The 26,985-nt window shown below is 36.6% G+C and overlaps 2 protein-coding genes across 2 annotated transcripts; both read left to right on the top strand.

Annotated features, from left to right (window-relative positions):
- The first annotated feature begins 14,180 nt into the window (after positions 1-14,180).
- On the top strand, positions 14,181-20,201 carry LOC101295625 (uncharacterized protein At5g08430-like). Its single transcript, XM_004299684.1, has 10 exons — positions 14,181-14,373; positions 14,488-14,606; positions 15,223-15,302; positions 15,870-16,039; positions 17,144-17,993; positions 18,255-18,367; positions 18,857-18,916; positions 19,224-19,274; positions 19,426-19,496; positions 19,982-20,201. Exons 2-10 carry the CDS (start codon positions 14,515-14,517, stop codon positions 20,124-20,126), a joined length of 1,632 nt encoding a protein of 543 aa, XP_004299732.1. The 5' UTR covers positions 14,181-14,373; positions 14,488-14,514; the 3' UTR covers positions 20,127-20,201.
- Positions 20,202-21,504: 1,303 nt separating this feature from the next.
- Positions 21,505-26,378, top strand: LOC101311769. Its single transcript, XM_004301325.1, has 12 exons — positions 21,505-21,624; positions 21,936-22,058; positions 22,144-22,260; positions 22,333-22,413; positions 23,090-23,161; positions 23,278-23,368; positions 23,488-23,519; positions 24,018-24,100; positions 25,003-25,065; positions 25,188-25,329; positions 25,506-25,952; positions 26,241-26,378. Exons 1-12 carry the CDS (start codon positions 21,505-21,507, stop codon positions 26,376-26,378), a joined length of 1,509 nt encoding a protein of 502 aa, XP_004301373.1.
- Positions 26,379-26,985: the final 607 nt, after the last annotated feature.

Below are 26,985 nucleotides of genomic sequence, written 5' to 3' on the forward strand. Positions count from 1 at the left end.
CACAGAGAAGGAAGAACAGAGCAAAAGAGAGAGAGAATTGGGAAAGTAAGTAAAGAGAACTGACTGGTTTCAGGGGTGTGGGGGTATATAAAGACACTCAGTCACGCGCCTCAGGGCGGAGGTACAGGCTGTGAATTTTGGTTTCACATCCGAACTTCCCAAAATGCCCATAGTTTGGGTCACGTGGGAATGAATAAGCAGGGTCATCTACGTAAATTCAAATACTGGAAGATAAGATTTGCTCGTAACGGTAACAAAGACTTTGGGTCTTTTTTACGTTGACCAAAACCCCGCGAATTATAAAATTCGTATTTGGAAGGTCCCAAATCCCCAATGAAAAAGGAATGATATATAAATTCTATACATTAACCTATTTATGTGTAAAAGGAATTTAAGCACTGCTGCTTTTCTCCAGCAGCTTCATTATGTATTAGTTTTTTTTTTTTTTCGAAAAACATTATGAATTAGTCATATGTACAGAAGTACAGTAGAAAATTGAGAATTAAATATTTGATAAAGTAAATAATCTTGATTAAGTGATATTTTTTATCAGTCTAGAAATAAGAAATTAGTGTAAAATTAATCTCAATCATTTAATAAATCTCGACTAAATAATACTTTTTACTCCAAAGGGTATTAATTTATACGAGTATATTCTCATACTAGAGGACCAAAATATGTGATTGGTAATAGAGGTAAGATTACCTAGACCCAATTTCTAGCTCATTTACAATATACTTGGCATTAAGCATAAAACTATCATTGGTAGATATTTTGGTATTCACAATATTGTTTTTTGGAAAGACCCCAAAATGTTAGAGAATTGCTAATTCAGATTTCTAAAAGGCTTAGTGGTTATAAAAGCTCGACGCTTTCTAGAGCTGGCAAGGCCATTTTATTTAAGTCTAATGCCTCTGCTATTCCTAATCATCTAATCATGTTTTTTCATGCTTTAAGTGCCCTTCTAAGATTTCTAAGGCTATGGAAAAAGAGATGAGATCTTTTTCCGTTGGGGGGGGGGGGGGGGCCTGATTTAATACCAATTTCTTTTTACAATAATGTTGCCTTAGCCAAACTTGGCTCGTTCTGACTAATATAGAAAACTAGTGGACAAAAATTGTCACCCAGAAGTATTTAAGAAAACAATCCTTTTTTTAACTAAAAAAGAAAGCCAACCATTCTTATGCTTGGAAAGGAATTTTAGACGTAGAGACATTATTATCTCTAGTATGAGGTGGATCCTTGGGAATGGTAAGAATATTAAGTTTTGGATTTTTAACTAGGTCTAGATTTTCTATTGATTAATCTGTTAGATGATTCTGTCAAAAATATGATTGATGTTGATGCTACAATGGCTGATTTTATTGAGAATGGTTGTTGGAACATCCCCAATTTGATTTCTTGTCTTGATAGACCTATTGTTAATGTTATTTCCTCTATTAATATTCCCATTGCGGACTTTCACCACTAGGAAAAAAGGCTTAAGAGATGAAAAACATTTTCGCATCTTAAGTGATTTTCGTCTCTTAAGTGAGCACTTATGAGACAAAACTAGATTCCTCTCTTAAGTGGGAACTTAAGAGACGAAAACTGGTTTTGTCTCTTAAGTTCTCACTAAAGAGACGAAATGGTTTGACTTAAGCGACGAATTTTTTTCATAATTATATAAAAATTAGAAATTTATTAAATATTAGGGATTTTCTACATACCACTTAATGTAGTCCACAGACAAAAGTAAACATTGTCACACCCCAGTTTTTAAGTTATTTTACGGTTATTTACTTTGGTATTATTTTGGTCTTTTACCGTGTTAAGTAACCGTTTATCACTTAAGGACCCTAGAGTTGACTTTTTCTTGCGTTTGGAATTTGGGAAAACTTTCTTCATAAAAGTCTTAGAGGACGTTATTATAAGTTCGTAGACATGCTATGTGTTAAAATCGGAGTTAGCATGAAAAAGTTATGATTTAAAAGAGTAATTTTTGAGATGGTAAAAATGTGGTAAAAAAATTTAAGTGGGTGTAATTTTCAGTTGGGTTTTATTGCTGGGCCAAACTGTGGAGCAGCCCAACGACCCCCCCCCCCCCCCCCCCCCTTTCCCATTTTCTCTCTTCTCCTCTTCCTTCTCTCTCTTTCTCCCGTGAGTCTCCCCGAGCCCTCTTTTCTGCTGGATTTTTCCAGCGTGGTCTGCCACCGTCCGGCCAGCCACCAGCTGCCAGCCCACCCCAGTTTTGACCCCCATCACCTCATCTCTCTCCCCGGCCTAGCCCCCGAGCCGTTAGCCCGCCGGAAGAGGAGAAAACTCGCTGGAGACGCAGGAAAACTTTTTGCCGGAAATCCCACCTCCGGCCATCATAGGTCGAAATCTTTGGCTCATCTTGTAGCCCTCATCAAGGTGAGTATTCCCTCAAAATAAATTAGTCTTTTTCGTTGTTGTTATGGAGAAATGTATAATTGAAGTTTTTAGGGATTTAAGGAAGTTTTGATTCGTTTGCCCTAGTTAGCCTTAGAAATGGACTAAGTGCTAGTTATGAATGTTGTTGAGCATGATGAGAGGAATATTCTGTGAAAATTTGAGAAGCATTGGAGGTCGCCGAAAAACGGCTGCCGGCCGCCGCCGCCGCCGCCCCTTAGGGGCCGTTTTTCATGCTTTTTGGGTTTGTTTTAATGAGAGGAGTTTAATGAAGTATAGTTTGGAATTTTTGGAGGAGATTTGATAAGGTTTAGGATTTATCTATGATTAAGGATTTAGGCGGTTAATCGAATAGAAATCCGGCAGTTGGTTTAGCAGGTTTTAAAGTCTAAAAGGGTTAAATTATGGCTTTCGGTAAGTGCGGAGTAATGTGAGCCTTATTAGATAAAAAGTGGAGAAGTTGGGCAAGAGAAATGAAATTATAGGCTTCCTTTTTATTTCGGAAATTTTATTAAAGTTTTGTCCTGGTTTGAAGGCTTAATGAATATTTATTGTTCAGGACGTGAGGAGGATCATTTGGAGGAAGCCTCGGGCCGTCGGCAAGCATAGCCGAGCACTGTGAGTGGACCTTTGATTTTAATATCATGCATGCGCTAAAGTTATTTAATTTCAAAGGCATTTGGAGATATAATATTTTGTTGGATTATCGAGTTCCACTTATTTTTTTCGGAACTCTCTTGCTAATTTTAGTTGACACGGGACGTGTCAAGTGTTTTATATTATTTCCATGTACAGTTGGGAACTGTACTGTGCGCTATGAGTTTATTATAATTTATTTGGGGAAGTGTGGATCTTTGTATTTTAATATTGTACTTCACCATAAAAGGGTTGATATATAGATTATTGCTAGCTAACCTTATTAGCGGTCCTCATCATATGTGAGTCGCTATTATAGTCTTATTAGCAGTTCTCATCATATGTGAGTAGAGCGCTTAGCGTGGGACGCTATTATAGCTTGGGAGGCATCATTGTTATGGTGAAACATCTTCCCTATTTTTATTGATTTATTGGGCACCAATGGGATTGGTTCATTAGTTTTGTCTATAATTATTTTCGGAAAGATTTCCAAGAATGGCATGCATAAAATAAATATTTTCTCAATGGAAAATATGGGAAAAGCGTTAAATTGATTTCAATGCTCTATCTTTAAGTCCGTATTTTTATTATTTATTTTGTCCACTCACTCTAACATTTTAAATGCTTTCCTCTGGGCCTTTCGTTTTAAATGCCCAGTCTGCAGAGTTCTGTTCGGCGAGGGTAGGAGGCGAGTCATATTTCCCACCTCATCCAATTTTCTCTCATAGGTTACTAGTTAACCTACCTATGTATTTTCTTCTTTCCTAGTAGTTGCTCTGATAACCTTGGGATGTTTTAAGTGTTGTTGTTGTTAATGTTGTGAGTTAAGAGCTTGTGACTCCACCTATTAGTGTTGAAAAAGGTTTATTTGACATGTTATATGAGAGATTAAATTCATGAAATTATTTTGATTTATTATGTTGGTTGACGTGGTGGATGTTTATTTGGGGGAGCGGATAGCTCCAAAAGATGTGGATTGAATTGTTTTAGAAGTGTTTGGGTTTTGGTGATTTTTCTTCCAGGTAGGGTTACTCATTTTCAAGGGAAGTTATGCCAAAATTTTGGTAGAATTTCCCTTGAGGTGGGTCCCGCATGGTTTATTCCGGATTTCAAGGGGAAATCCGGGGTAGGTCCTGACAAACATTTTTTCACGAAAGTTCATTAACTCATCTTGTATAAATTTTTAAAATTTTAGAAGCACGATAAATATTAAAAGAACGTGTTGCTTCCATTTAACTTAATTATATATATAAAAAAAAATCATATTTCAAAGTTAATTTTCAATTCATATTTAAGTTAATTTTTCAAAACAGATGTAGATGGATATTTAAGACTAATTAAGTTAATTTTTAATATGTTATATATAAGTGTACATCTTTGTAAACCGACTATACAAAGGAAGCAAAATTTTCAAAAATATTGTGAAATATGATATGATCGGTATAGCTAAATACGGCTAGATGTAAAAAATCATGTATTTTTGGTAACATTTAGGTCCCGATAAAAACGGTCAACCTTATTTAGGCTTATGCTTCTCTATGGGGAGTCCTATGGTCGAGTGGTAAATGTCCTAAAACTTTTATATAAGTGGTTACATCTCATTCATGTGAGAATGTGTGTGTGGAAGAATCAACAAAACTAGGCCACAGAGGGATAAATAATAGCTTTTTCGTATGATACGTGACGTTGCTTTAGGGTTGAGTGCGTTTGTCGAGACCCAAATATTATCGAAAATATGTGAATTTTCTACCATAACTGTATTTTACTATACTGATCACATCTTATTTGACGATATTTTTAAAAATTTTTCTTTTATTTATTGGAATCACAACGTGTCTACTATAGTGGTATAACTTGTTTCGTATGTTATGTGGAAGTGTACATATGTGTGAACCAACTATACAAAGAAAGCTAAATTTTCAAAATTCTTATGAAATAAGATGTGATTGGTATAGTGAAATACGACTAAGGTTAAAAGATCACGTATTTCCGGTATCGTTTATGCCCCGATAAAAGCGGTTAATTTAGTCCACATACAAATTAGTAAAACAAATATTTTTTCACGAAAGTTCATTCACTCATCTTGAATAAATTTTTAAAATTTCAAAAGCACGATGAATATTAAAAGAATGTGTTGCTTCCATTTACCTTAATTATAAATAAAAAACATTTTAATAGTATAAATATTAACTCCATTCCATTAATGTATATAGATATTTAAGACTGATTAAGTTAATTTTTCAAAGTCAACATTCAATTCATATTTCATTAATTCCATTCATAATAGATGGTATCAAGGCTAATAATCTCTATAAAAATTTGAGAGATTTAAGTGATGTACATTTATGATGTAATTAATGTTTTAATTTAAAAAAAATATAATTAGTGATTTTCTACTTAGGCGACGTTAGCTACCAAACGCTATAGGTCCAAATATTTAGGCGGTCAAACCTGTTCCGCCAAAATTTGAGAAATTTTCAAACCAAATATTTTGAAAATTTCAAAGCCTCATTTTATCTTTTTATAAACTCTCTCTCCCACTTCTCCCACTTCATCTTCTTCCATCTGTTCCTACTTCCTCGTTCTCTCCTCATCAATTCTTCTTCCTCAGATCAATCAAACCCAACCCTCCACCACCTCTTCTCTTTTTTTCCCTCACCATCACCCAACCCTCACTCTCTTTCTCTCCACCAGATCCGGCTTCTTCCCTCTCTGAATCGTACCCAAACCCAACCCCCACTATGTCCAACTCCTTCACCTCGACGTCGCCGCCTCCTAGAGTCAAACCAAATCGCTCTCTACTCCCTTGACGTCGTCGACGAGCAAGGTAATGTACGAATCCGAGTTTATTTCCTCATATTGAATCTATGTATTTAGTGTAAATTTATATGGGTGTATGTGGTTTTAGAGTGGGTCGAGCTTGGTTTCGGTTTCGGTTCACGATGTGGTGGTACGTGGCGGCGTAGGAGGGAGGAGGTGGGGCTGAATTAGAAATGTAAGAGGGGTGAATGAAATTGGGAGTTGTGAAGAGAATTGTGAATGTTATTGTGCGCCGACAGTGGTTGTTTTGGTGGGTGGAGGTCGGTGGTGGGTTTTGTGGTGGGTGGCGCGTGGTGAGTGGCGCGTGGTGATGTTTCAACAGATAAAAAAAAACTACAAAAAGAAAATGGAAAAAAAAAAAGAAACTAAAATGGTTTAAAAAATATTTTTAATTTCATGTTTAATAGATAAACATCAAATTTAATTAATTATTTTTAAAAAAATATATTGTAAACATTAAAACGACGAAGCATTTCGTCTCTTAAGTAGTTTAGCGACGAAACGGAATTCATCGCTTAAGGGGAACATAAGCGACAAAATATGTATTTTCGTCGCTTTGATACCTATACGACGACTATTAAGCGATGAAAATGTTTGTCTCATAAGTATTTATGCAACGAAATTTCACTCTTAAGAGACGAAACCATTTCGTCACATAAGTCCTAACTTCTAGTAGCGTTTGAAGATGAATTTGTTTGGGGCCCTGCCTCAAATGGAGTTTTTTATGTTAAATCAGCTACGCGTGGATGCAAAGTAAGCTACCTAAGTATTCAAAAGCAGATCTTTTGAATAGAGTTTGGAATCTGAAAATTCCTCCTAAAGTGAAAATATTCAGTTGGTTATTGCTTCTTAGAGGAACACTTAAAACTAGAGCTTATCCAGCTCGGTTTATGAATGGAATTGATAATGTTTGTGCTCTGTGTGGTTCTGAAATAGAATCTATTGACCATTTGTTTGCTAATTGTTCTTGCAGCGCTGCTGTTTAGGCAAATTGCAGTAATTTGTCGTCTCCTACAGCTCACCATTCTGTGGGAGATTGGTTGGACTTTTTATTTAAGAATGCTTCAAGTACTGATGTAGAGAACTGCTTGTTGGTTTGCTGGCAGATTTGGATATCCCGAAACCATGTTATTTTCCAATCTGACCAATTTAGCCATTCATCAGTGATAGCTGCTGCTGCTTCGGTGGGTTCTACTTACTGAGAGATCAACATTCCCGGATCCTCTGCTCCTTCTGAAGAGGTTGTTTGCGTCAAATGGATTATGCCTACTCCGAACTGGGTTAAACTCAACTTTGATGGCTCAATGTTGGATGTGTATGCTGTTGCTGGTTATATTTTAAGAATCTCCGATGGTAATCCTCTCGTGGCTGGTGCATGGCGTCTATACTCTTCGAATGTTCCTGTTTTAGAGTGTCTTGCCCTTAAAGACGGTCTTTTAGCTGCCACGTGATTCAACCACAAGAATGTGCTAGGGGACTCGTTGTTGGTGATCAATAACAATGTTTTAAAAGACTAAGGCGTAGTCGAGGCAATGCCAGGAGAGCCTTAGCGAGGTGTAAGCCTTACGATATATGAAAAAAAATATATTTATTAGTGAAAATAAAATAAGGGCAAATAAATATATTAACTAATAATTAAGCTAAATCAAATTGATCTCTATCCCTCTTTTTTAGTTGATTTGATAGGCTTAATCTCTATATCTGTTTTTCTTTTCGTCAAGTTTATCTCCCTTGCTTGCAGTCCTACTTCTGTAAGGATCCTAGACTCCTAGTTCTATTGATATAGTATACTTATCAGAATCCATATCCTCCATTCTGATAACACAGAAGGGCTAGAGATTGATATCCTAGTATTCAATATGGTTATTCTTGAAGAGTAGCAAAGATAGAGAAGGAGTAAATTAGTCTTATTCTCTTCCCTGGTCTCTATAAGTTTCTGCATATTAAGTTCTTGCTTTCAGTTTGATTTAGCCAAGGGGCTCACTCATCTACCTCACCAGGTTTGAATCTGTCTCTGCTCTCTTTCTCTCTGTATCTTGGTTTTGGATTTGGCGTTCTTCATTTTTTTTAGAGCGTCCGCTTTTGACGCCTCTGGAAGGGATTTTTGCACCTTCGGCGCCTCTACGCCTAACCAGCAAAACACAATGAATTTTTCATGCGCTCGCGCCTTTTAAGCCTCAAGGTGCGCCCAAGGCGCGTTTTTTAAAACATTGATCAATAGTCTTTAGGATCCCAGCAACGCTCCCTGGAAGATCAAGCCAATTCTCCGTGATATCTTACATCTTGCTCATTGGATTGACAATATCTCCTTCACCCATATCTTTCGTGAAGCAAATTTCATAGCGAATGCTCTAGCAAATATGGGTCATGCTCTTCAGTGCCCGAAGATTTGGGTTGGCAGTTACCCTTAGATTCTTCTCAAACTGGCTGCCCTAAGGGCTTTTCGTTGTAATTTTCATTTTCTTCTTAAAAAAAAAGAAAAGTATCTAGCTCATTCTTTCTGTCCTTAACATGTTAATGACACTGCGCTGACCTAAAGGCCGATACTATTCTATGACAGAACTTGTGCTGAAATGAGGCTGATGATTGTTTGTGAAGAAAGTTAACATTGCTGACTGCTCCTTTGGTGGAACCGGATGCTAGTTTGAGTCTAATTAATTTTGAGAGATTGATCTACTTATCCTATTTATGGTGTAATAAGTATTTACGCAGTGCTACTTTGTTGCAATGGGCTCGTTGCTGTTCTTCCAGCAGCTCCACTGTGATCCATTTTAGGCAGTTGTGTTGGTCTTCTTTGATATAGTTTTGTATAATGGATTGATGGGTGCAACCGTGTTCGAGCTCAATAAGAGAGTACATTGCTACAGATAGAATTGATCAAACACAAATTGCAACTAGAGAGTTTATACACCATAACTCATTGTCCTTTTAACTTACCAACTACCATCGTATGTTATACCGTCTAGATACTATACACCAGAACAGAGCATATATCAACAAAGCCTCTAAAAATATAGTTCGCAACAATTTTTCCTTGACGTAATCCCAAACAACACACTAGAATACGAGCAGCAAGACCAATGTACATTACACTTCTGTCTGAAATATGTAATCAAGTCTATGACCCAAATCTAATAGGACGAATGCACAGTATACACTTTAGGCGGAATTAGAGGTTCTCTAGTCTGTTGGTACATAACTACATATAGCTGATATACTACTCTGGGCAAATTTCAGCAAACAGTGGCAATCTCCTTCTTGCGGTAAGGCCATAGACAACACTCGGCAAAGCAGTGCTGGATGCATCCATGTCTTCCTTCGATGAAGGTATTTCGGTTGGAGACAAGATAACCGTAATGCCATCATCTTCGGGTGACCAGTCCTTGCAGCTGATGACATTATTTGGGGTCTCGCTGGTCTTACTTGGCTTTGGCGATGAGGTCAATGCTGTTGCTTTTGTAACAGCTGATGCCATGACGTGAAGGGCAAAGTGGGACTTTGGGCTGAGTGTATAATCCTGAGCTGCTTGTAGACTTGCACAACTGTGCTTGGGAAACAATAACAGTTTCAGTAGTTGCATATGTCAAAATTTGGCAGCAAATTAGCGCTTATCCGATTGCTAACCTCAGATTTGTTATTAGCGGGGAAAGTTGGATGCAGATTTTCTTTTCCATGTACAAGCTGCAATAAAATTAAAGTTAGCCAAGATTTCACCATCAAAGAGCGATTTGCTATTATTTTCAACAGCAAGCAATGTAACTTTACATAAGAACAAGTGATAAAAACAAGTTACATACAATGAATCGTAGTACTGCAACATTCATATAAAAGAACGGGAAATAGCTCAAGTATGACAATAGACTACGAGGGGCAGTGACAGGAAGACAAGGCTTATAGTAGTGCCTCATATGATCTAACTTGGTGCAATAAACCCAACAACCGAGTCCTTGTTCACATTTCTAATACCAAAAATTAAATATTCGGCACTTAGCATATAGAGTTCGAACACATACTGAAATGATGAATGTGCACAAGAAAACGATTACAACCTAAACTTGATTGGTACAAGTCTCTAGCTTAAACCTTGTCCTTTTCCAAACCAATCGCAAACTTTAACCACCTATTTGTAAGTTGTAACTACCCTCTACCAGTCTTCTCGAAAGTTTATGCTCAATATCATGCATTCATTTCACTTGTCAAAACCATTGCAACTTGACTAAACACGGCATAATCAGATATCAGGAGGAATTGTAATACTACAACTGGTATATTATGATCTTTGTTACAGCAAGTAACATCATTTTCTGACTTGTGCTAATGTATAACCAAGCAAACATTACTGTTCAGTAAGCTTAAGAAGCAGAGGAGTTTAAGAACACTAGAAAAAACAAAATGCAAAAGATGAAGAGGTCCAATGGAAACACTTGGCACTTATTTGTAAGTACGTACCTCTTCCTTGATGCTAACATAAAACTGCTAAAACCTAAGATCTGTACATACTTAGCAAGTCCAAATAAGTCTCTAATGGACCATCATTTTCACTAACCATAGGGTCCATAGCATCATAGAAAGTTGAATGAATTCCAAATGTCGCAATGTAGTTTGTTAGTATCATATTCCCTCTAGAGGCAGTGAGTAAAAACATTGTCTGCTTGATTGTTCTTTTACTGATTGTAGCATCTATTTCTAAGTATACTCTTCATAAAATGGTAGCGAAACTAGTGGTAAAGTACTACTGTTGCTTCTCGTACATTCATTTCAAAACTCGAAAAGCTCTTAATGGACTGTCACTTTTCACTGACCATAGCAGCAGCTGAAATCTCAAGGAAATGTGGAATATTGTCGTAGTGTTAAGCTCAAGGTGTTGAATCTAACCATATCAGTTCTAGTGCAAGTACCCTAAACTAGCTCAAGTTTGCATCTTGCAGATCCAAAAATCTCATCCAAGTTCACCTAAGTAAAATCACACAAAGACTAATCACCTTGCACCAATTGTTAATAAGAACCAACGCAGATTGACAAAAATTACGATTTTAATGACAATTCATTAAGTAGATATAAATTGATGAACCAAGGAGAGAGAGAAAGAGATTGAGACCTGGCCTTTGGAGCCGTAGCTTCCGTCAACCTCTGCTGTCTGCGGCGCGATCGGCGACGGTTGAGGATGGCGGTACTTGAAGACGTCGATCGGCGAGTGAGAACCTCGCAGGTCACGGTTTTCCATCACTCACTCTGCACAAAAACGACCACATCATCCAAAAGACACATTTTCCAACAATAAGTTGTTGCTAGTAGACTACATACATTGTTGAAGCTAAAATGGAGTCTCACCGTCATCGTACAACTCTATCGTCCTCTAATCGAGTCATCATCATCTTTCAAAGCCAAACCACATCGTAGTCGCAATGTTGTTGTTTTTAATTTTTTGGATTAGGCTCACATATCCCATGGCAAGAAAGCGAACCACCATGGCCAAAGTTACCGGAACGAACCGACCTGACTATAGAGAAGGAAGCGAAAATCAAATCTAGACCTCATGAGACAAAGTCATAACAAAAAGGCACACTATTGTCACACGAGTCACCCGACATCAACATGTCATACCAACTCCAAAGGTGGTGTTCATCAAAGAGAGAAGAATGAAAACCTCAATCACACAAATTTATCTTGACTCTTGCAAGACCAACCAACTCCGAGTTTAGTGTACACAAGAAAGAAAGAAAAAAAAAAAAACCAAATCTTCATCACAAGACAACATATCAGTAACGGTTAATGTTTGATTTCTTTTCAAATCATTTGACGATTGTTGTGTTAGTATCAACCAAACTCTACTAATGGTAACAGTGACCCTTTTAGTATTAACGAAAATTAAGTTTTGGTCAAAAATTCTCTACACACCAAGGTGCAAGTGAACCGAGAAACTAATATGCAATATTTTGATTCGGTCATCAACGCCACACTATCATGTATATACATTAATACTGTTAATAAAATTGAAAATTGAAACCCAAAAAAATAGTCCTAAGTGTTTCCAACACTCAACACAAGTGGTGAGGATTCGAGATCGAAGAAGATGTATTCTTATTATTAGAGCTTAATTTGATCGGATAAAAAAAAAGGGAGCTGAAATTTACACTCCACTTTTTGCAAACCACACTCCTATTTTCTCTTTCATTCATTGAAGTTCCCATATTACCCCTATTTTGTGCTTATATTTTCCTTGCCACTCGATACGATTCACAAAAAGGGTCTCCTCATTCTGTATCATCATCTTCCTCTCTCCATATCTCTTCTTCAGTCCGTTTTAATGACCGAACTCTCAAGATATTCAAATACCCATGAAGCAAACCCCCACTAACCTTCACAGCCTAGACTTCTTACTCAAAATCTTCATGATTTGACATTCCAAATTTCCAATGAAACTTATTAGCAATTCCCCGCATTTCTTCATCCTCCCAAGACATTGATTCATTAAAGCTGATCAAACTAGTCAAACCACAACCAATAGAATGAGTGAGCTGAAGAAGGCGATTAAAACTACAACACTCCATCCAGAAGTTCCTCATAGTTCTTGTAGAGACCATGAACTCGAATCCAGTTAGGAGTCTCTCTATGAACAATAGAGAACATTTGAATGAGAAAACCTAATAAATGATCATTTAGTTGCAAATTTCCAATAACAATTAACCACCACAAATCCATTAAGCATGAACACAACACAGATTTGAAGCTAGTCAGGTCTCATTCATTATCTAATAATCTTGATAAGCACCACTATTGCCCAAAGATGAATGAAATTCAAGAACATCACAGAAAGCCACTTGTGAAAAAATAAAGACAAGATGCAATTCTACATGGAGTATGAAGTATGGACCAACCAAAAACATCAAAATTCTACGTGATCTTGCCTCCTCTTGTGCATGATTCTTACCTGGCTTCGAATTCTCTACTACCAAATCCCAGAAACATATTCTTAACGAATAACGACATCACCCTAAATTTTACTCATTGGGCAACCCAATGATGAATACCTAATTTCCCTCCTTTGGATTCACTGCGGATTTAATCGACGTTATTCCTGTATTGTGGAGGAGCTCCGGTGGGTCGGTGGACAGCCATCGAGGCTGGTGGCATTCACACAATTTGAGAACTAAATAAACGTTGAACAATGAAGGGTATTTTTGGAATAAAAAATAATCCGTGGTTTATAAAAATTGGAGTGTAAATTTCAGTACCTAAAAATAAATATGAAATAAATGAATTTAAGGTCTCTAGTCTTCGTTATATCTTCTCGTACAGAGATTTGATGACTTGTTCATTAATAATGCAAGTGGATTTTGATGCGTAGAATCCGCTCCGAATTTTGATGGCCTAAATATTTAGTATTAATAATCTATTAATGCTAAATATTTTAGGCAAAAATGTTTGTAGGCACATTAAAGTACCATTATTCATTAGTGATACGTTAAAATGTTATGCAACAATTATAGAAAGGAAAATTCTTGGTATACTATGTCAATAATTTATCTCCCCGTAGTGAGTGCTGTCCACATGAATATCTACCATACACTTGTACGGTGACTATGGTCTATTTGGAAAAGAATTCGATTCTTACTCAACAACCATAATACATATAAGAGACTACACAATCGTTACGCTGTATTCTCAGTTCCTTCCTAGGCGACCCCAAGCCACCACTGTCTAACTGAAAGCAAGTTATTTGTAACAAGTATGTATATGAGTAATATGACTAATTTTTTTTTTTTTTTTTGTTATATTATTTTTGTTTTTTAAGAAGAACAGCCTTGAGTGGATGTAATTCCCAATACATATATGCGTGTTTGTTGGGTTTTCTTTCTTTCTTTATTGCATAGTTACTTGCTGTGGTTAAAAGTAATCATGATGGCTGCGACCAAGTACGTTTCCCAGCCCCCGTTTACAGCAAACGATATGACAGGTGAAAGAAGTTGATTTGACAGTAGAGTCAGTCAGAGTTTTTTTTCGATGAATAATAGAGTCAGTCAGAGTTCAAATTATAATAAGTGCCAACATGGCTTACTCCAATTGCTGCAAACAAAGGTGTTACATTGGAAACCACCAAAACAAACAGTGGCTTACTACCCCATTTAGTGCTGTAATCGAAACAGACATTCAGAAGGTTTAGACTTTAGAGAGTTCAGAGTTGGAACAGTAGTACTGGTGAAGATAGAGTTGGGAAAAGTGAGAGGAATGTCATATCTTGGACCTCTGATTAAGGGTAAGGGTAAGAATTGCAGTTAGTATGAATTTTGGGGTAGTTGAAATTAGTGTTCTACCCCTGATATAAATCCCAAATCCTTATTTGGCAGAAAGAGATCTTCTTTCTGAGGATAAACACTTTTGAGTATAGGATTTTTACCGTCTTCTCTCTGTTCTTGTTCTTGCATGTTTGAAGTTGTAGAAGTTTGAGGTGTCTTCTTGCAAGAGAGCTAGCCTTGCTTTGCACTGCATCTGCATGGTTTGGAGGTAACACTAATATTCATCCAGAAAGTAATTTTGATTGTTTTTGTGTAAGTTTTGGGTTTGATCTTGTGGTAAAAAGTTAACTGATCAGTTGATTTGGGTATCTGTGGGTTTTAGGGTATAGATAGAAGAAGAGAAGGGATCATGAAGAAGAAGAGTGTGGAGGAGGAAGAAAAGGAAGAGGACTGGTGCTTTTGCTGCTATGATGGTGGAAATCTTATGATCTGCGACCACCAGTGAGTTCCTTTTCCTTTTCCTCAATTTGGGTCTATAAAGATGACATTATTTGTGGAATGAATTGCTTGAGCTAGTTTTGGCCGTCCATGTAAGTTTTAGTACAAGATTGAACAGAGTCGATGAACTCCTTTCTCTCTGACTCTCTGACAAGAACAAAAGAAAGTAAAAATACATGAACCCCCACTTGGGCCAAAAGGCCCAGCCTGGCCCAACTAGGGCAGGCCCAAGTCCTAGAGATGCCTTGTTTTCGAAGGAATCTTAGATAAGTGATTTGTATAGATTCATATATCTTTGGGTTGAATTATGCTCCAAACTATAGATCAAAGTATTCAGATGGCATTGATCCATTTGTTCATGCTATGAATATTCTACCATATCAGTGCTTTGTGTTTCCAAAACTAAAATGCTTAACAATCTCTGTATTATAACATTATCTGACTTGAATAAATGCACCATATAACACTGCATCATATTTTAATAGAAGCTTCATTGCCACTAATGTATCTTTTGTTGTTTTTCAACCTATAGTATTTCGTTCTTTTATGACGATCATGCACCATTAGTTGTATTTTCTGTGTTGTTTTTAATGCTTATTAACACATTTACTTATATCAGGGGTTGCTTAAAAGTGTATCATCCAGGATGCGTGGGAAAAAAGAAAAACTCCATGCACTCTGGAAAGCGCTGGACTTGCAGTAAGAAACTTAACTCACTGAGGATCAGTACTTATGTTGACTCACCATTTGTTTAATATTCCAAAAATTCACATAAATGAGGCTTCTGACTGTTCTACATTACACGCCAAAAATCGATATTGAAATTCATATATTCTTGCCCTTGGGAAGTTCTTTGTGAATTGAATTAACAATTTTACTCGATCTTTTGCCTGTTCTTGTCTATTACCAGTAAGATACATATCACTTAAAATCTGCTATTTAGCTGGAGTTCTTAAGTGACTTCTTATCATTTGGTTGATATATTACCAGTAAGATACATATCACTTAAAATCTGCTATTTGGTTGGAGTTCTTAAGTGACTTCTTATCATTTGGTTGATATAGCTCATGGCCAGTGTTCCTAACACTTGGAAAAGATAGTCACTTGAAGGTGTTAGAGAAACTCACTATTGTCAATTGCAAATTTTCTGTTGAAGCATTGGTGCATGGATAAACTCTGCAGGAATATAGGTTTTATTTTCATGGTTGCAGTACATTTATGAATAAAAGCACAGCAATTTAAGACACGTTGATATTTGATTTTCAGGTAGGCATTCTTGTGTAGTATGCTCTGGTACTTCAATGTTTTATTGCCTTTGTTGTCCACATGCGTTATGTAGAGATTGTGTGGATGCTTCTGAACTCTCACTACTAAGTGGGAAGAATGGCTTGTGCAAGAGCTGTGTAAAACGGATTCTGCTAGCAGAACAAAACTCAGTAAGTAAAATTATCCTACTTATCAATTTATATAGATGTTTTTTTTTTTACTTATGCCGCAGAGCAGTGACTTCATGCTCACTTGATCAGTAATTTTCTTCATTGTTTATTGATTCTGAAATTTCCACATAAGTGAAGTCTTGTTTGGGTTAGATCACTACTTATATAGATGGTTGTATTGTTTAAGATATCTCTTTCACTGGTGTAGTACCGGTTCCCACTGAGATGCACACTTTTTGAGTATTACCTTTAGGCCAGAAAACTTAATACTAGTAACTCTAGGGGTCATTGTTATGGTTTGGTTAGAGTTCCCTTTGATATTAACTTGACTAATAAAGTAACAAAAGTTATTGAATCTTGCTGTTACTGTCGAAACGGAACACAGATATTGGAATTCATTAATATGTGAAACAAGGAGAAACGGACAGCAAACCTGTAATATTCACACTCGGGCTGTGGCTATTCAAACTCACATTTTGATAAATAATGATAATTACGATAATACAGAGTGTACTAGAAACATACAGTGACCTCAGATACAGATGTACACGCTGTAATCAGTTATACGGCATGTACCACAGATGGAAGTGAAGCTGGATAAGGATATATAAAGAATAACCTATCTATCGAAAATCTCTGTGATTTGCAAATGCAATTTGAAAGGGTTTTTAACTCTTCTCTCATCGGGAAGTTCTAGGCGAGCAGGAGAGACCTTGTAATATCTTCTCTGCATCCCATATATTTCACCTCTTTGTAAATCAAGGTAATTATTTTCAATGGATCCGAACTTTAATTTTCCTTCATTGGAGATTAATTTCCTGGGATTTCCTTACCAATATTGAAATCTAATACATATATGTTTTCATAAAAAGAATAGATCTTACAATTTGGAGTTGTTCTACGTCATACAGGTTATGAATTCTAAATCATTGAACTCTTTTTTAGTTCTAAGTGAATGAGGCATCTATTTTGCTTCAGACTTGGTCTCGTTGTTGTATTATACATCGTAGTTATGGTAGCACGCGTTATCCTAATTTCTGATTCTATAGCATGTATATTTTCTAATTTATGTTCCTTTTGTGGTTTATGTTTTTTTAATTTCAGGAGAAAATAGACTTGGAGGATCAAGATGAATGGCTATTTAAAGAATATTGGGAGATTGTCAAGGAAAAAGAAGGATTGACTTCAGGTGATGTTTATTCAGCAAATGCCGATTTGAAGAAGAGAGAAAATCAAAGTTCCAGAGTTTCGCCAGTAATTATTAGTGACAGTGATGAAAGTAAGGACTTAATGTCAGATAGCGACACTAGTGGCACTGGTGTTACAGAAATTCCAAAGCCAATGACAATGAGGAAGGCATCTAAGCGGCTGGTGTTTATAGGATGGGGTTCTGAACCTCTCATCAAGTTCCTAAAATCCATTGGGAAGGATACAACCGAAAAGTTATCTCAGCTTGATTTGGATAAAATTATCTACGACTACATCAGAGATAATGAGCTTTATGACACCAAAAACAAGAGAAAAGCTCTATGTGATCAAAGTCTGCAATCCATTTTCAGAACAAAATCTGTACTCTTACAAAAGATATATGGTCTTCTATGGGAACATCTTGCTGAGAACGTAACACAGGATAGCGAAAGCGAGGATGAAGATGAAATCAAATTGTTAGATAAGAACAAAGGTACTGCACATGACCACAAGAAGAGAAAAGTGAGCTCTGATACAACCATAGAATCTGATGAACAGAAAGCGAGTCATAGATTCCAAAAGAGCTGTTTCGCAGCTATTGTTCCTGAGAATATGAAGCTTGTTTACATAAAGAAGAGCTTATTGGAGAAGTTACTGAAGGAGCCTGACCATTCGGAAAGCAAGATACTGGGGAGTTTTGTAAGAGTGAAAAATGATCCCCTAGACTACCTACAGAGAAGTACTCACCAACTTTCACAAGTTAAAGGTATTGATATCAGGCGATGTGTTTTGTTACTAATGTCAAATTGAAAAAATGTCAACCTTGTCGTTTGGATGCTTTGATATGCAAAGTTAGTGATGTATCTGTGGTTGAATATATTAGCCAAAAACCGTCTTTGAGTGGATATACCCCAATGGGATTATCATAAGAAGACTGATCTTCAGTAAAGGAGATATAACCTTGATACCTCCATTGGCTTTTAAGTTCACTAAGAGTTTTGGTTTGCTTTGTTATATTTCCTTGCAGGCATAAAGGAAATCTTAGCAACCAATGGTGAGGGCAATAAAATTCTACTGCAAGTTTCCTATTTTGTAAAAGATATTCCCCTTTCTCTGCTTTCAGATTCAGACTTCAGTCAGGTAATTGATGTGTTGGAAGTCTTCACTTTTCCACATTTCAAAGCTGAACCTATTGATGTTAATGTCTAGATTATCTCCATCTCCATAGATAGCTGGGAATGTAACTTTATAAGCCTCAGCATTTTAGATATTTGGTTCTTGATATGATATTCTTAGAGCTCTTATCTCGAGTAAGGGTTAACCTTAAGAAACATTTGGCAAGTGATTATGCATACATGGACATGTATGTGGTCTTTATTGCACAATATTTGCAATTTTTCATCTACTATTTCTCACCAACTTGCCTCTTGCATCTGTATATATAACATGCTCAAAATTGAGAGACAGTTAATAATTCATAATATTCCCAAATTGTCTTGTTCTTATCAGCTGTACTCACATTACTTCGGTTTTATATATCTTATCATTTAGTGAAACATAAAGATCGTCATGCTGCTTTGGCAATAAAATAATTGATCCATTGATGGGATTCCACCTTGCTTCTTGCAGGAAGAGTGTGAAGATTTGTGCCAAAACATGGCAAATGGCCGTCTAAAGAAACCTACTGTTGTAAGTTTCAGTTTCTCTTACAGATCTTATTGGTTTGAATATACAAGTAAGCATCATTTCAGTTTTTTTTTCTCTCATATTTAGTTTTACTTTTTTGGGTTTTGGGAGATTATTTGTAATTGTTTACCATGATGATTTCTCTTCCCAGCTTGTTCTGTGAAAAAAAAAGAGATAAAAAAAAAGAACAGTCATTTGTCAATGTGGGACTGTGTTAAGACCTTGACCTGAGTGACGTCCAACTTAGGACAAAATACCATATATACATAGTTATTTATCCTGACCTTGACTTGAGTTCATTGTGTAATAGGTTGAGCTCGAAAAGAAGGCAAGAGAACTACATCAGGACATAACTAAGCATGTAGGTATTTCTAATTGATATTAGCTTTTTGTGTATTTCACATATATTTTGCTTACTTCTTTGGAATATCTTGCCAACATAGTTCATCTTTAATGTATTGCCCTTCACCTTTGCTGATCCGTTCTGTGTTTTTTGGATATATTGCTTTCAGTGGATTGAAAAGCAGTTGGTGAGATTGCAGAATTGGGTTGATCGGGCAAATGAGAAAGGATGGAGAACAGAATATCCTTCCATAGTATTTATGAATTCATTTTTTTTTTTTCATCATTCTGAGTGCTAATTGATTTTGATTTTTATTAATGATCACCAGAACTGTATTGCTAGCTACTTTTGCCAGTGTTTCATTCAGTCCAAGATATTTTTTTTTATCTTTGCACTTCTATTAAGGGGAATATGGTTATAATAAGCTTGATAATTTGGTAATCGAATCCCTCAAACCTACCTCTCTGGAGAGTTGGTTTACCAACAAACTAGGAAAGTGTGGAAATGCTTGGTTTAAACTGTAGTTGCATTATCTTATCCCCATTTCTTCAAGTCAATATATGAATTTTGCAATGCCAGTTTTCAAATATTTCATTTTTTTTATTTTTATTATTATTTTGAAATATCTGGTTTGGTTTTTGATGCATCATTTTTATGCAAAAATAGCTGGTTTCTTTTTTATGTCCGAAAAAATGATGGTGAACCTTAACCTGTTTGTGTTAAACGCTATATGAATATCTTGACCAGAGAGAGCTACTAAAGAAACCATCTGAACAGGAGCGGCTATTAAAGCAGATGCCAGAAGTCATTGCTGAGATTACAGATCTTGAATCTGGTTTTTCAGATTCATTGGTGATGAACAAGGCTTGAAGTGTTGGCTTAATCTTTATTGTTGTAGTGGAGATGCTACTGATGTGGTGAATGTGGCTGCAAGTTATCTTTTGGTTCCTGGCTATAGCTTGAGTTCAGCAATTTCTATGCCCAAAATTTTCTTTTTTTCATTCGGTTGTTTTTTTTTTTTAGTTGAGCTTGATACGACTCTTTCAGAGTGCCTGCTATGGCATGGATGTTTCATCGACTATGTGTTGCTATGAATTATGGCGGGTTGTTAATTTGTTATAACATCATTTGCTGATTCCGCTTTTAGAAAACAGATATGGGAATGAGATTTACTTGGCTTAAATGGTTGATTTCTTCTATGAACGAGACTTTTAACCAAATTAGAAATTTTGAACCTTATGCTGCAAAGCCTGCACTACTGACTGTTATGGAAAATATCTTTCATTTGAATTGCAGTAGTGGTCTCAGGTGAAAGGTAATGGCACCTGAGGCATGTCCGAAAGACTTTTATCAACACAACACTCAACGAGTTGCTTGCTCCAAGCTACTCAATATTGAAATGTGTGATGGAGTTGTCTATCCCATATATAACCTCTGGCAACTAGAGATATTTACCAGCAGTGTTTCACATGTTGCTTGTGACATGGATTTTCTATTGAAGCAGCCAGCTTCTTGTGGCATAAAGTAGCTACTGGCTGGAGAAGAAAATGAACTGGTCAAGAAAATGCCACACCATTCTTAGGGCTACGAGTCATTAAACAAATAGACAATTGCTTTACTATTTTCGTGCAGTACTGTAATAGTGTGCATATTGTACATATTTAGTGACACTTGATACATCCCCAAAAGTACCTTTCTCAATGGAAAATCCTAGTATTGTGCTTGGATTCACATCACCAACCAAGTTTCTGTCACGAAAAATTAGTGAGAAGTAAGTTAGTGAGAAGTGAGAAAATTTACAACTATTTCCCTAAAAACAATGTCACGAAAGATATGAACCATGAACTATAACTAAAGACATGAGCCGTAACTTATTCGTAAGCCGACTTAACGTTCACCTAAAACTTGTTCATGAGAGAATATGACATTTCGTTAAAATGAACAGAGATAACACCACAAAGTAAAGAGGAATTTGGTGTCGAGGGACAAAAATAGAAGTTTAATTTTTTTTTTAAGAATTCGAAATTTGAGTTTGAAATGTTTCGTCAACGTTCATATTGAGTGACGTGGCGAAATTGAATCAGACCTGCTTCCCTCTCTGTCTCTCTATGTAAACGAATCCAAAGCCTCACTCTTTTCTTCACTCCAAACCTTCTCAGATCCGGTCCGTTACCTCCTTCACCCACCCGATTAGGGTTTCAAATCTCCCCCATTTCTCACTAATCGCTCCAATTTCCCACTCCAAAACATGAAGAGGGGCAACCGCCGCTCCAAGCAGACCGCCGACGCTTCCCCCGCCGCCTCCGCCGCCGCCGAAGATACAGAGAAGCGAGTTCGCGAACTCGAAATTCAAAACCAAGCCTTCCAGGTCACTCTTTCGATCTTTTCTTTTTTGATTTTCATTTCGATTTGGAGAATCTGATTGGTTTGTGTGAAAAATTGGGGGGAAATTGAGCTGATTTCGTACTGGATGAGCTTGATCTGGTACGGTTTAAGTTTGATTCGTGTTTTAGACTGTGAGAAATGTAGTAGAAGAGTTGGATTGGGGAAAGTTGAAGAGCTTTTCTGATTTTGATTATCTGAGTCTATATCTGTGTGGGATTGAATTTAGAAAACAAAGAAATTGGTTTTGGTTTTGGTTAATTGTGAAAGTTTCTTAATTTCTGTGGTGGAATTTAGCAGAAGGAGGTTGAGGAGCTGAGATGCAAGCTTGCAAATGCTTCATCTACTAGTGGTGTTGACAACAGTGCTCAGAAGCTCAGAGAAAATTACCTTCAGAAGTTGACTTTCCTCGAAGATCAGGTGGGTTTTGTGATGTTGTGAGGGATTTTTTGATGATAGAATATTGGATGTTCTATGTCTAATATTGAATTTGTGGTTTTTGCAGGTGGCGGTGTTGACGAGGAAGCTAGATGCTCAATCTCAACTCTCAACCCAAAGAAGAAGAGGGGACGAGTCTGCAAAGCCTTTCCAGTTTGAGATTCAGAGATTGAAGGCTCAGAAGGTGACAGTTGTCTAATTAATGCTGCTTGTTAAGTTTTGTGCTTCCAATGTTAACAAAATTTGTGATGTTTAGGTTCAAATGCAATGTAAGATGAAACTAGAATCTGTGCAGTTCAGATTGCACAAAGCTTTGCTGGACAAGGAAGTTCTTCAGGTATATGCGGTTTACAATTTCCTTTTACATGCTATTTGAGTGTACTCCAATAATATATTTTATCCAAAAGAACAATATAAACTATGGTTCAGACATCTTGAATCAGTAGCATTGTATAAATGGGAGTAAGAAAAGACCTATAAACCTATCTTCATTGTGTCCATATTGACATACAAAGCTATGAATCAGCATTACCATACTTTGTTCCTGAAAAACTTATGTATCCACATTCATATAGCTTAATTTGGAAAGGCATTCGCATGCTTGTTTTATCCATGAATTCAACTCATTCTAATATTGAGAGGCATATCGCACTGAAGACAATGCCTGTTATCTATTGTCATCAGTGGGCCTATATATTTGGAATAAGAGGTGATGCAACAGAGCTCTCTTGCTCTATTGCACAATTCACCTTGGCATGTAAGCAACTTAGCATATACTGGGAGTTTATAAAGCTCAAATGTTGCATACAGATCAAGTTGAGATATGCAGCAGACTTTTGTAGGATAGCTTCATTTTAACATAAAATTTAAGCTATTAGTTAGGTATTATCTGGAAAAGCCTTGGCCAGTTTACGCTATACTTCTTTTTAACTTCAATTATCTGGAAAAGCCTTGACCAATTGAAGTATGAATATTTTCATTATTCTTTTCTGGATTTCGTTATGCTCCAACAGCTCAAGAAAGAGAGTAGGAGGAATAAACATGAGATGCAAAAGCTATTGGCCTCCAATCAAAGACTGAAGACGGTGAGTATATGTTTCCTTTAATATTGAGATGCTATAGATAATGTTACTGGAGGAACTGTTTTTGTATCTGAGATTCATCTACAGAACAACTCTTATATTTAGGCCTTCTGCATCAGGTTTTACATCGAAAGACTGAAGAAGCATCTTTGGCTACTAAACAGCTGAGACGGCTCTTAGAATCTCGCAAGGCTCTGTTGCTAAAAAGAGGTCAGAATCTACTTGTTGAGTTGGCCTTTTCATCCTGATAACTTAGAGTTGGCTTACATTTCTCTGTTGCTTACATAATAGTTGATGTTAATCCCTCTTTTCTGGCCAAACAAATGTAGGTGGCAAAAATGGGAATAATGCAGCAACTGAGGTACTTCATAACTGAACTGTGGTTGATATTTGTGTGCATGTTTTATTGTGTTGTTGCTTACACTCACCAATAGTGTAATGCGTATGGGTAAATTGATGCACTATTATATTTTTGTGTAATTTTCTTTTTTTGGTTCATGACTTGCATTTTCTTTGTATTTCTAGTGGAATTAGAAACAACTTATCTATGTGTCATTGGATTTCAATATTAGACAAAATCTTACTGTTCTGGGCTCAGATAGATTAATAGAAATCAAGTACAAGTATTATATTAGTTATTAGTAGCATAGCAAAAATGAGTTCCTCGTCATTCGCCGAGGTATTGACTTGAAATCTATTATAAATTTAAAAGAGGCAAGAGCATTCTTATTGTAATCTTATATATTTTTGCAAAAATTTGGGTGTCAATTTCACCTGCCCCCTTTCTTTACAGAGTTACATTCTTCCATTGATTTTAGTTTAGGATTTAATTTTTTGGTGTACAAACCACTTCAAACAGCTGGTGCAGGAAATTGACCATGAGGCTGAAGTCACAGAGCAGTTGAATGAGCTTTGTGGTGTATATGAACGTCAAATAGAAGAGTGAGTCACATTGCTGTTTCTCCAAATTTATCTATTAATAATTTTCTCATCTCTTCAGCTATGCAATTCTCTTGAGGGTTTAGTAGTTTAGTTCTTGGCTTGAATCAGTCTGGGTTTCATGTAATTAAAAAAACATAAATTATAATATCTGGAATTGTTTTGAGGGAAAAATAAATGGAGCCATGTTTTAGGGATCTGGCTCAGTTAGTGTTAAAATTGACTTAAGGTTGAAGAGGACTGTGTCGATTTGATACTTTGGATGGGGCTGTGTCCTTCCTCTGTAGTTGTGATTTGTGACTAGCATCTAAAACCAAAATACCTGCTGACTAGCATGGTTAACACCAAACTGTTTTCTTGAAAACTTTATCATTTTTTATTGCAATTAATCATCAAAACATAATGTCCATGGATGTGAAGAAACTTATGGGCACTAGATGTCATCGCTGCTTTTGGAAAATCTTCCTGACTTTTACTTCCAAATTTAACTTATATGCTTTTAGGGAGACTAGACACAGTGGGTCTAACAAGAGTCCTACAACTATAAATATCTTTTAGATGCAAAAACTAAAGCAGAAAGTTAGGAAGAATGTTTCAGCAGGTGACTCTTTCAGATTTTCTACGCTAAAAGAACTTCAGTGCCATATTTATATAGCAGGGAACTGTAATCAATGGGTCCAAAAATGCTAGGGTTTTGATTCTATGTTCAAGAATGCATTATTCAATTAAGTTTTTTGAAATATGAGATGCTTGTTTATTATTGTTAAAATTTTTATGTGTTTGAAGACCTTAAATGTAAACTAGTGTGCCAATGAACTTTTATGCATGAATGTAGGAGTTCATTTTAATTTTTCTGCTCAAGGTTTCTTGCTAATTAAAAACATCTCCCGGTTGGGTATGTTTAGGATGGCTGAGGAGGCTGCAAAGCTTCAAGATGAAGTAGAGGCACTGCAACAAGAAAAGTCGAGGTGAGAAGCTATTCAATAAACTTTGTTCCTGCAATGTTGTAAACTTGTTCTTAATAGGAGTATAGGACCATTCTATGCATATGCATTCTGACTTGTGTCATTGTCCCTCTTTCCGTGTTAAGGTGCTCATGCCAAGAGAAAGAGGTTGACAGCTTCGAGAACGATTTAGATATAACAGACCTGAAGGCTCAAGTAGTCGGCCTCAGTAGCATGGTTGAAAAATTAAGGTTGAACAAGGCAGAGCTTGATTATGCGAAGCCTAAGGTTAGTGGAGTTGGATTTGGGCCATGCTTATATAATTTGAACTTTAACTCCTCATCTTCCATTGGAACCTGAATCTTGTAGTGGCATGAGGAATGAACTAGTTGCATTTATGGAGTACTATATGATTTGCTTTATGAGTTGTTCTAAGCCTCTCAGTTATGTTGTCTGCTAATCAGGACGTTAGGAATCAGCATACTGCATCTGTTGGGAGTAGTACTTACAAGTCGGCGGAGGACATTAGTCCTTCTGCATCAGAAAATTCCACAGTTGAAACAACTAAAGCTGCATCTCCAGTTTGCTGCTCATGCACTAAGAGTTCTTTGTGCAAGACAATGAAATGCAAATGTCGATCCAAGGGTGGGAGCTGTGGGGCCTCATGTGGCTGCGCAGCGTCTAAGTGCAGCAATAGGATAGCAGTCCCGATCAAGTCGAGTGACTCGCCACTATCAGAGATTGCTAATGGCGTTCTGAATAGTTCAAACAGCAGTGAAACGGTGAAGAGTAACACAGAGGCTTCTGAAGGTGCAATGCTACTTCAGAGTGCACTAGTTCAGAAGCCTGCTGAACCGAAAGAGAACTTTGGAGCAAGAAAGAAACCCTTAACTGAAATTGGGAACATATTGGTACGCTTCATTAATCTTTTCAAACTCCACCTTATATCTTAAGAAGCTTAAAATTTTGTGGTATCTGATAAATTAACTTAATTTTTGCTATCAAGTACTTTGCTTCCTGCTCTCTAATGGTGTTCTTACTAATTATTATATGGCCGGGATCTCTCTCGGCTCCTATTTGACAAACTTTCAGAATTTTTGCTTTAAGGTACCTCTGACCCCTAATAGCTACTTATGTGCTTGCTGGGGTTCATTATCCCTTTTTTCCTCTGCTCTAACTGAAAGCTCTAAATCCTACAGGTGAGTACAAATGCTGCCAAACCGGCCCCAAGAAAAAGGGGAAGAAATCCAGCGATTCAACTAGTTACTGTAGACCCAAATTCCTCAATGCCAGTAAATGTGGAAGGCGTGAAGGAAGCAGAAGGACATGACAAATAATAGAAGGTTGGTCACTGGGAGTAAATGTCCCATTGGCTAATGAATTGATTGGGAAAGTGTTCACACAACAGCAGCGGCTAGAAATTCCCCATTCTTATACTCGTGAAGGGAACCAAACAGAGCAAGAAACTAACATTCTGATTTCTCAAAATTCAGTGTAAACAAGGACATCAAAGCAACTTAAAAAAAAATTGGTTGTCTCCTTGGTGTATCTTTATACCAAATATATCATATATCCATGCGCATCATTATGTTCTTTTTTTCTTTCTTTTTCTTGTTTCTGGCAAGGGTTTTGTATGTAACTCATTCTTGCAAGCCCCATCGACTATACTTTGGCTGTGAATTTGCTAGACCATTACCATTATAAGTTATCACGTTTGTCTAATCTTCTTGTGTCTACTGTCTCTCAGGTTATTAAGAATAACTTTAGCCTAGTAAAATATGGAAATGGTGTTTTTTTTTTTTGATGTGGTGGTTGTAAATTGTGCACATATGCATTTGATTTGCTTTTCTGAACTCATTTTGACAACCTGACATAAGACATACAAGCTAGCTTGGTTTCTTCCGGTGACATTCATTCTATTTCTTTTATTTTAATCCTTGATCA

This window comes from Fragaria vesca, linkage group LG5, assembly GCF_000184155.1.
Source record: "Fragaria vesca subsp. vesca linkage group LG5, FraVesHawaii_1.0, whole genome shotgun sequence".
Lineage (NCBI taxonomy): Eukaryota > Viridiplantae > Streptophyta > Magnoliopsida > Rosales > Rosaceae > Fragaria > Fragaria vesca.

Bases quoted from the DNA above. Each gene is read 5' to 3' on its own strand.
- LOC101311769 (XM_004301325.1), top strand. From the start codon at position 21,505: ATGAAGAGGGGCAACCGCCGCTCCAAGCAGACCGCCGACGCTTCCCCC. The intron at 23,162-23,277 runs GTGAGTATATGT...CTTCTGCATCAG, and splicing joins CCAATCAAAGACTGAAGACG to GTTTTACATCGAAAGACTGA. The intron at 25,330-25,505 runs GTTAGTGGAGTT...TCTGCTAATCAG, and splicing joins TTGATTATGCGAAGCCTAAG to GACGTTAGGAATCAGCATAC.
- LOC101295625 (XM_004299684.1), top strand. From the start codon at position 14,515: ATGAAGAAGAAGAGTGTGGAGGAGGAAGAAAAGGAAGAGGACTGGTGC. The intron at 15,303-15,869 runs GTAAGAAACTTA...TTTGATTTTCAG, and splicing joins TGGAAAGCGCTGGACTTGCA to GTAGGCATTCTTGTGTAGTA. The intron at 17,994-18,254 runs GTATTGATATCA...ATTTCCTTGCAG, and splicing joins CCAACTTTCACAAGTTAAAG to GCATAAAGGAAATCTTAGCA.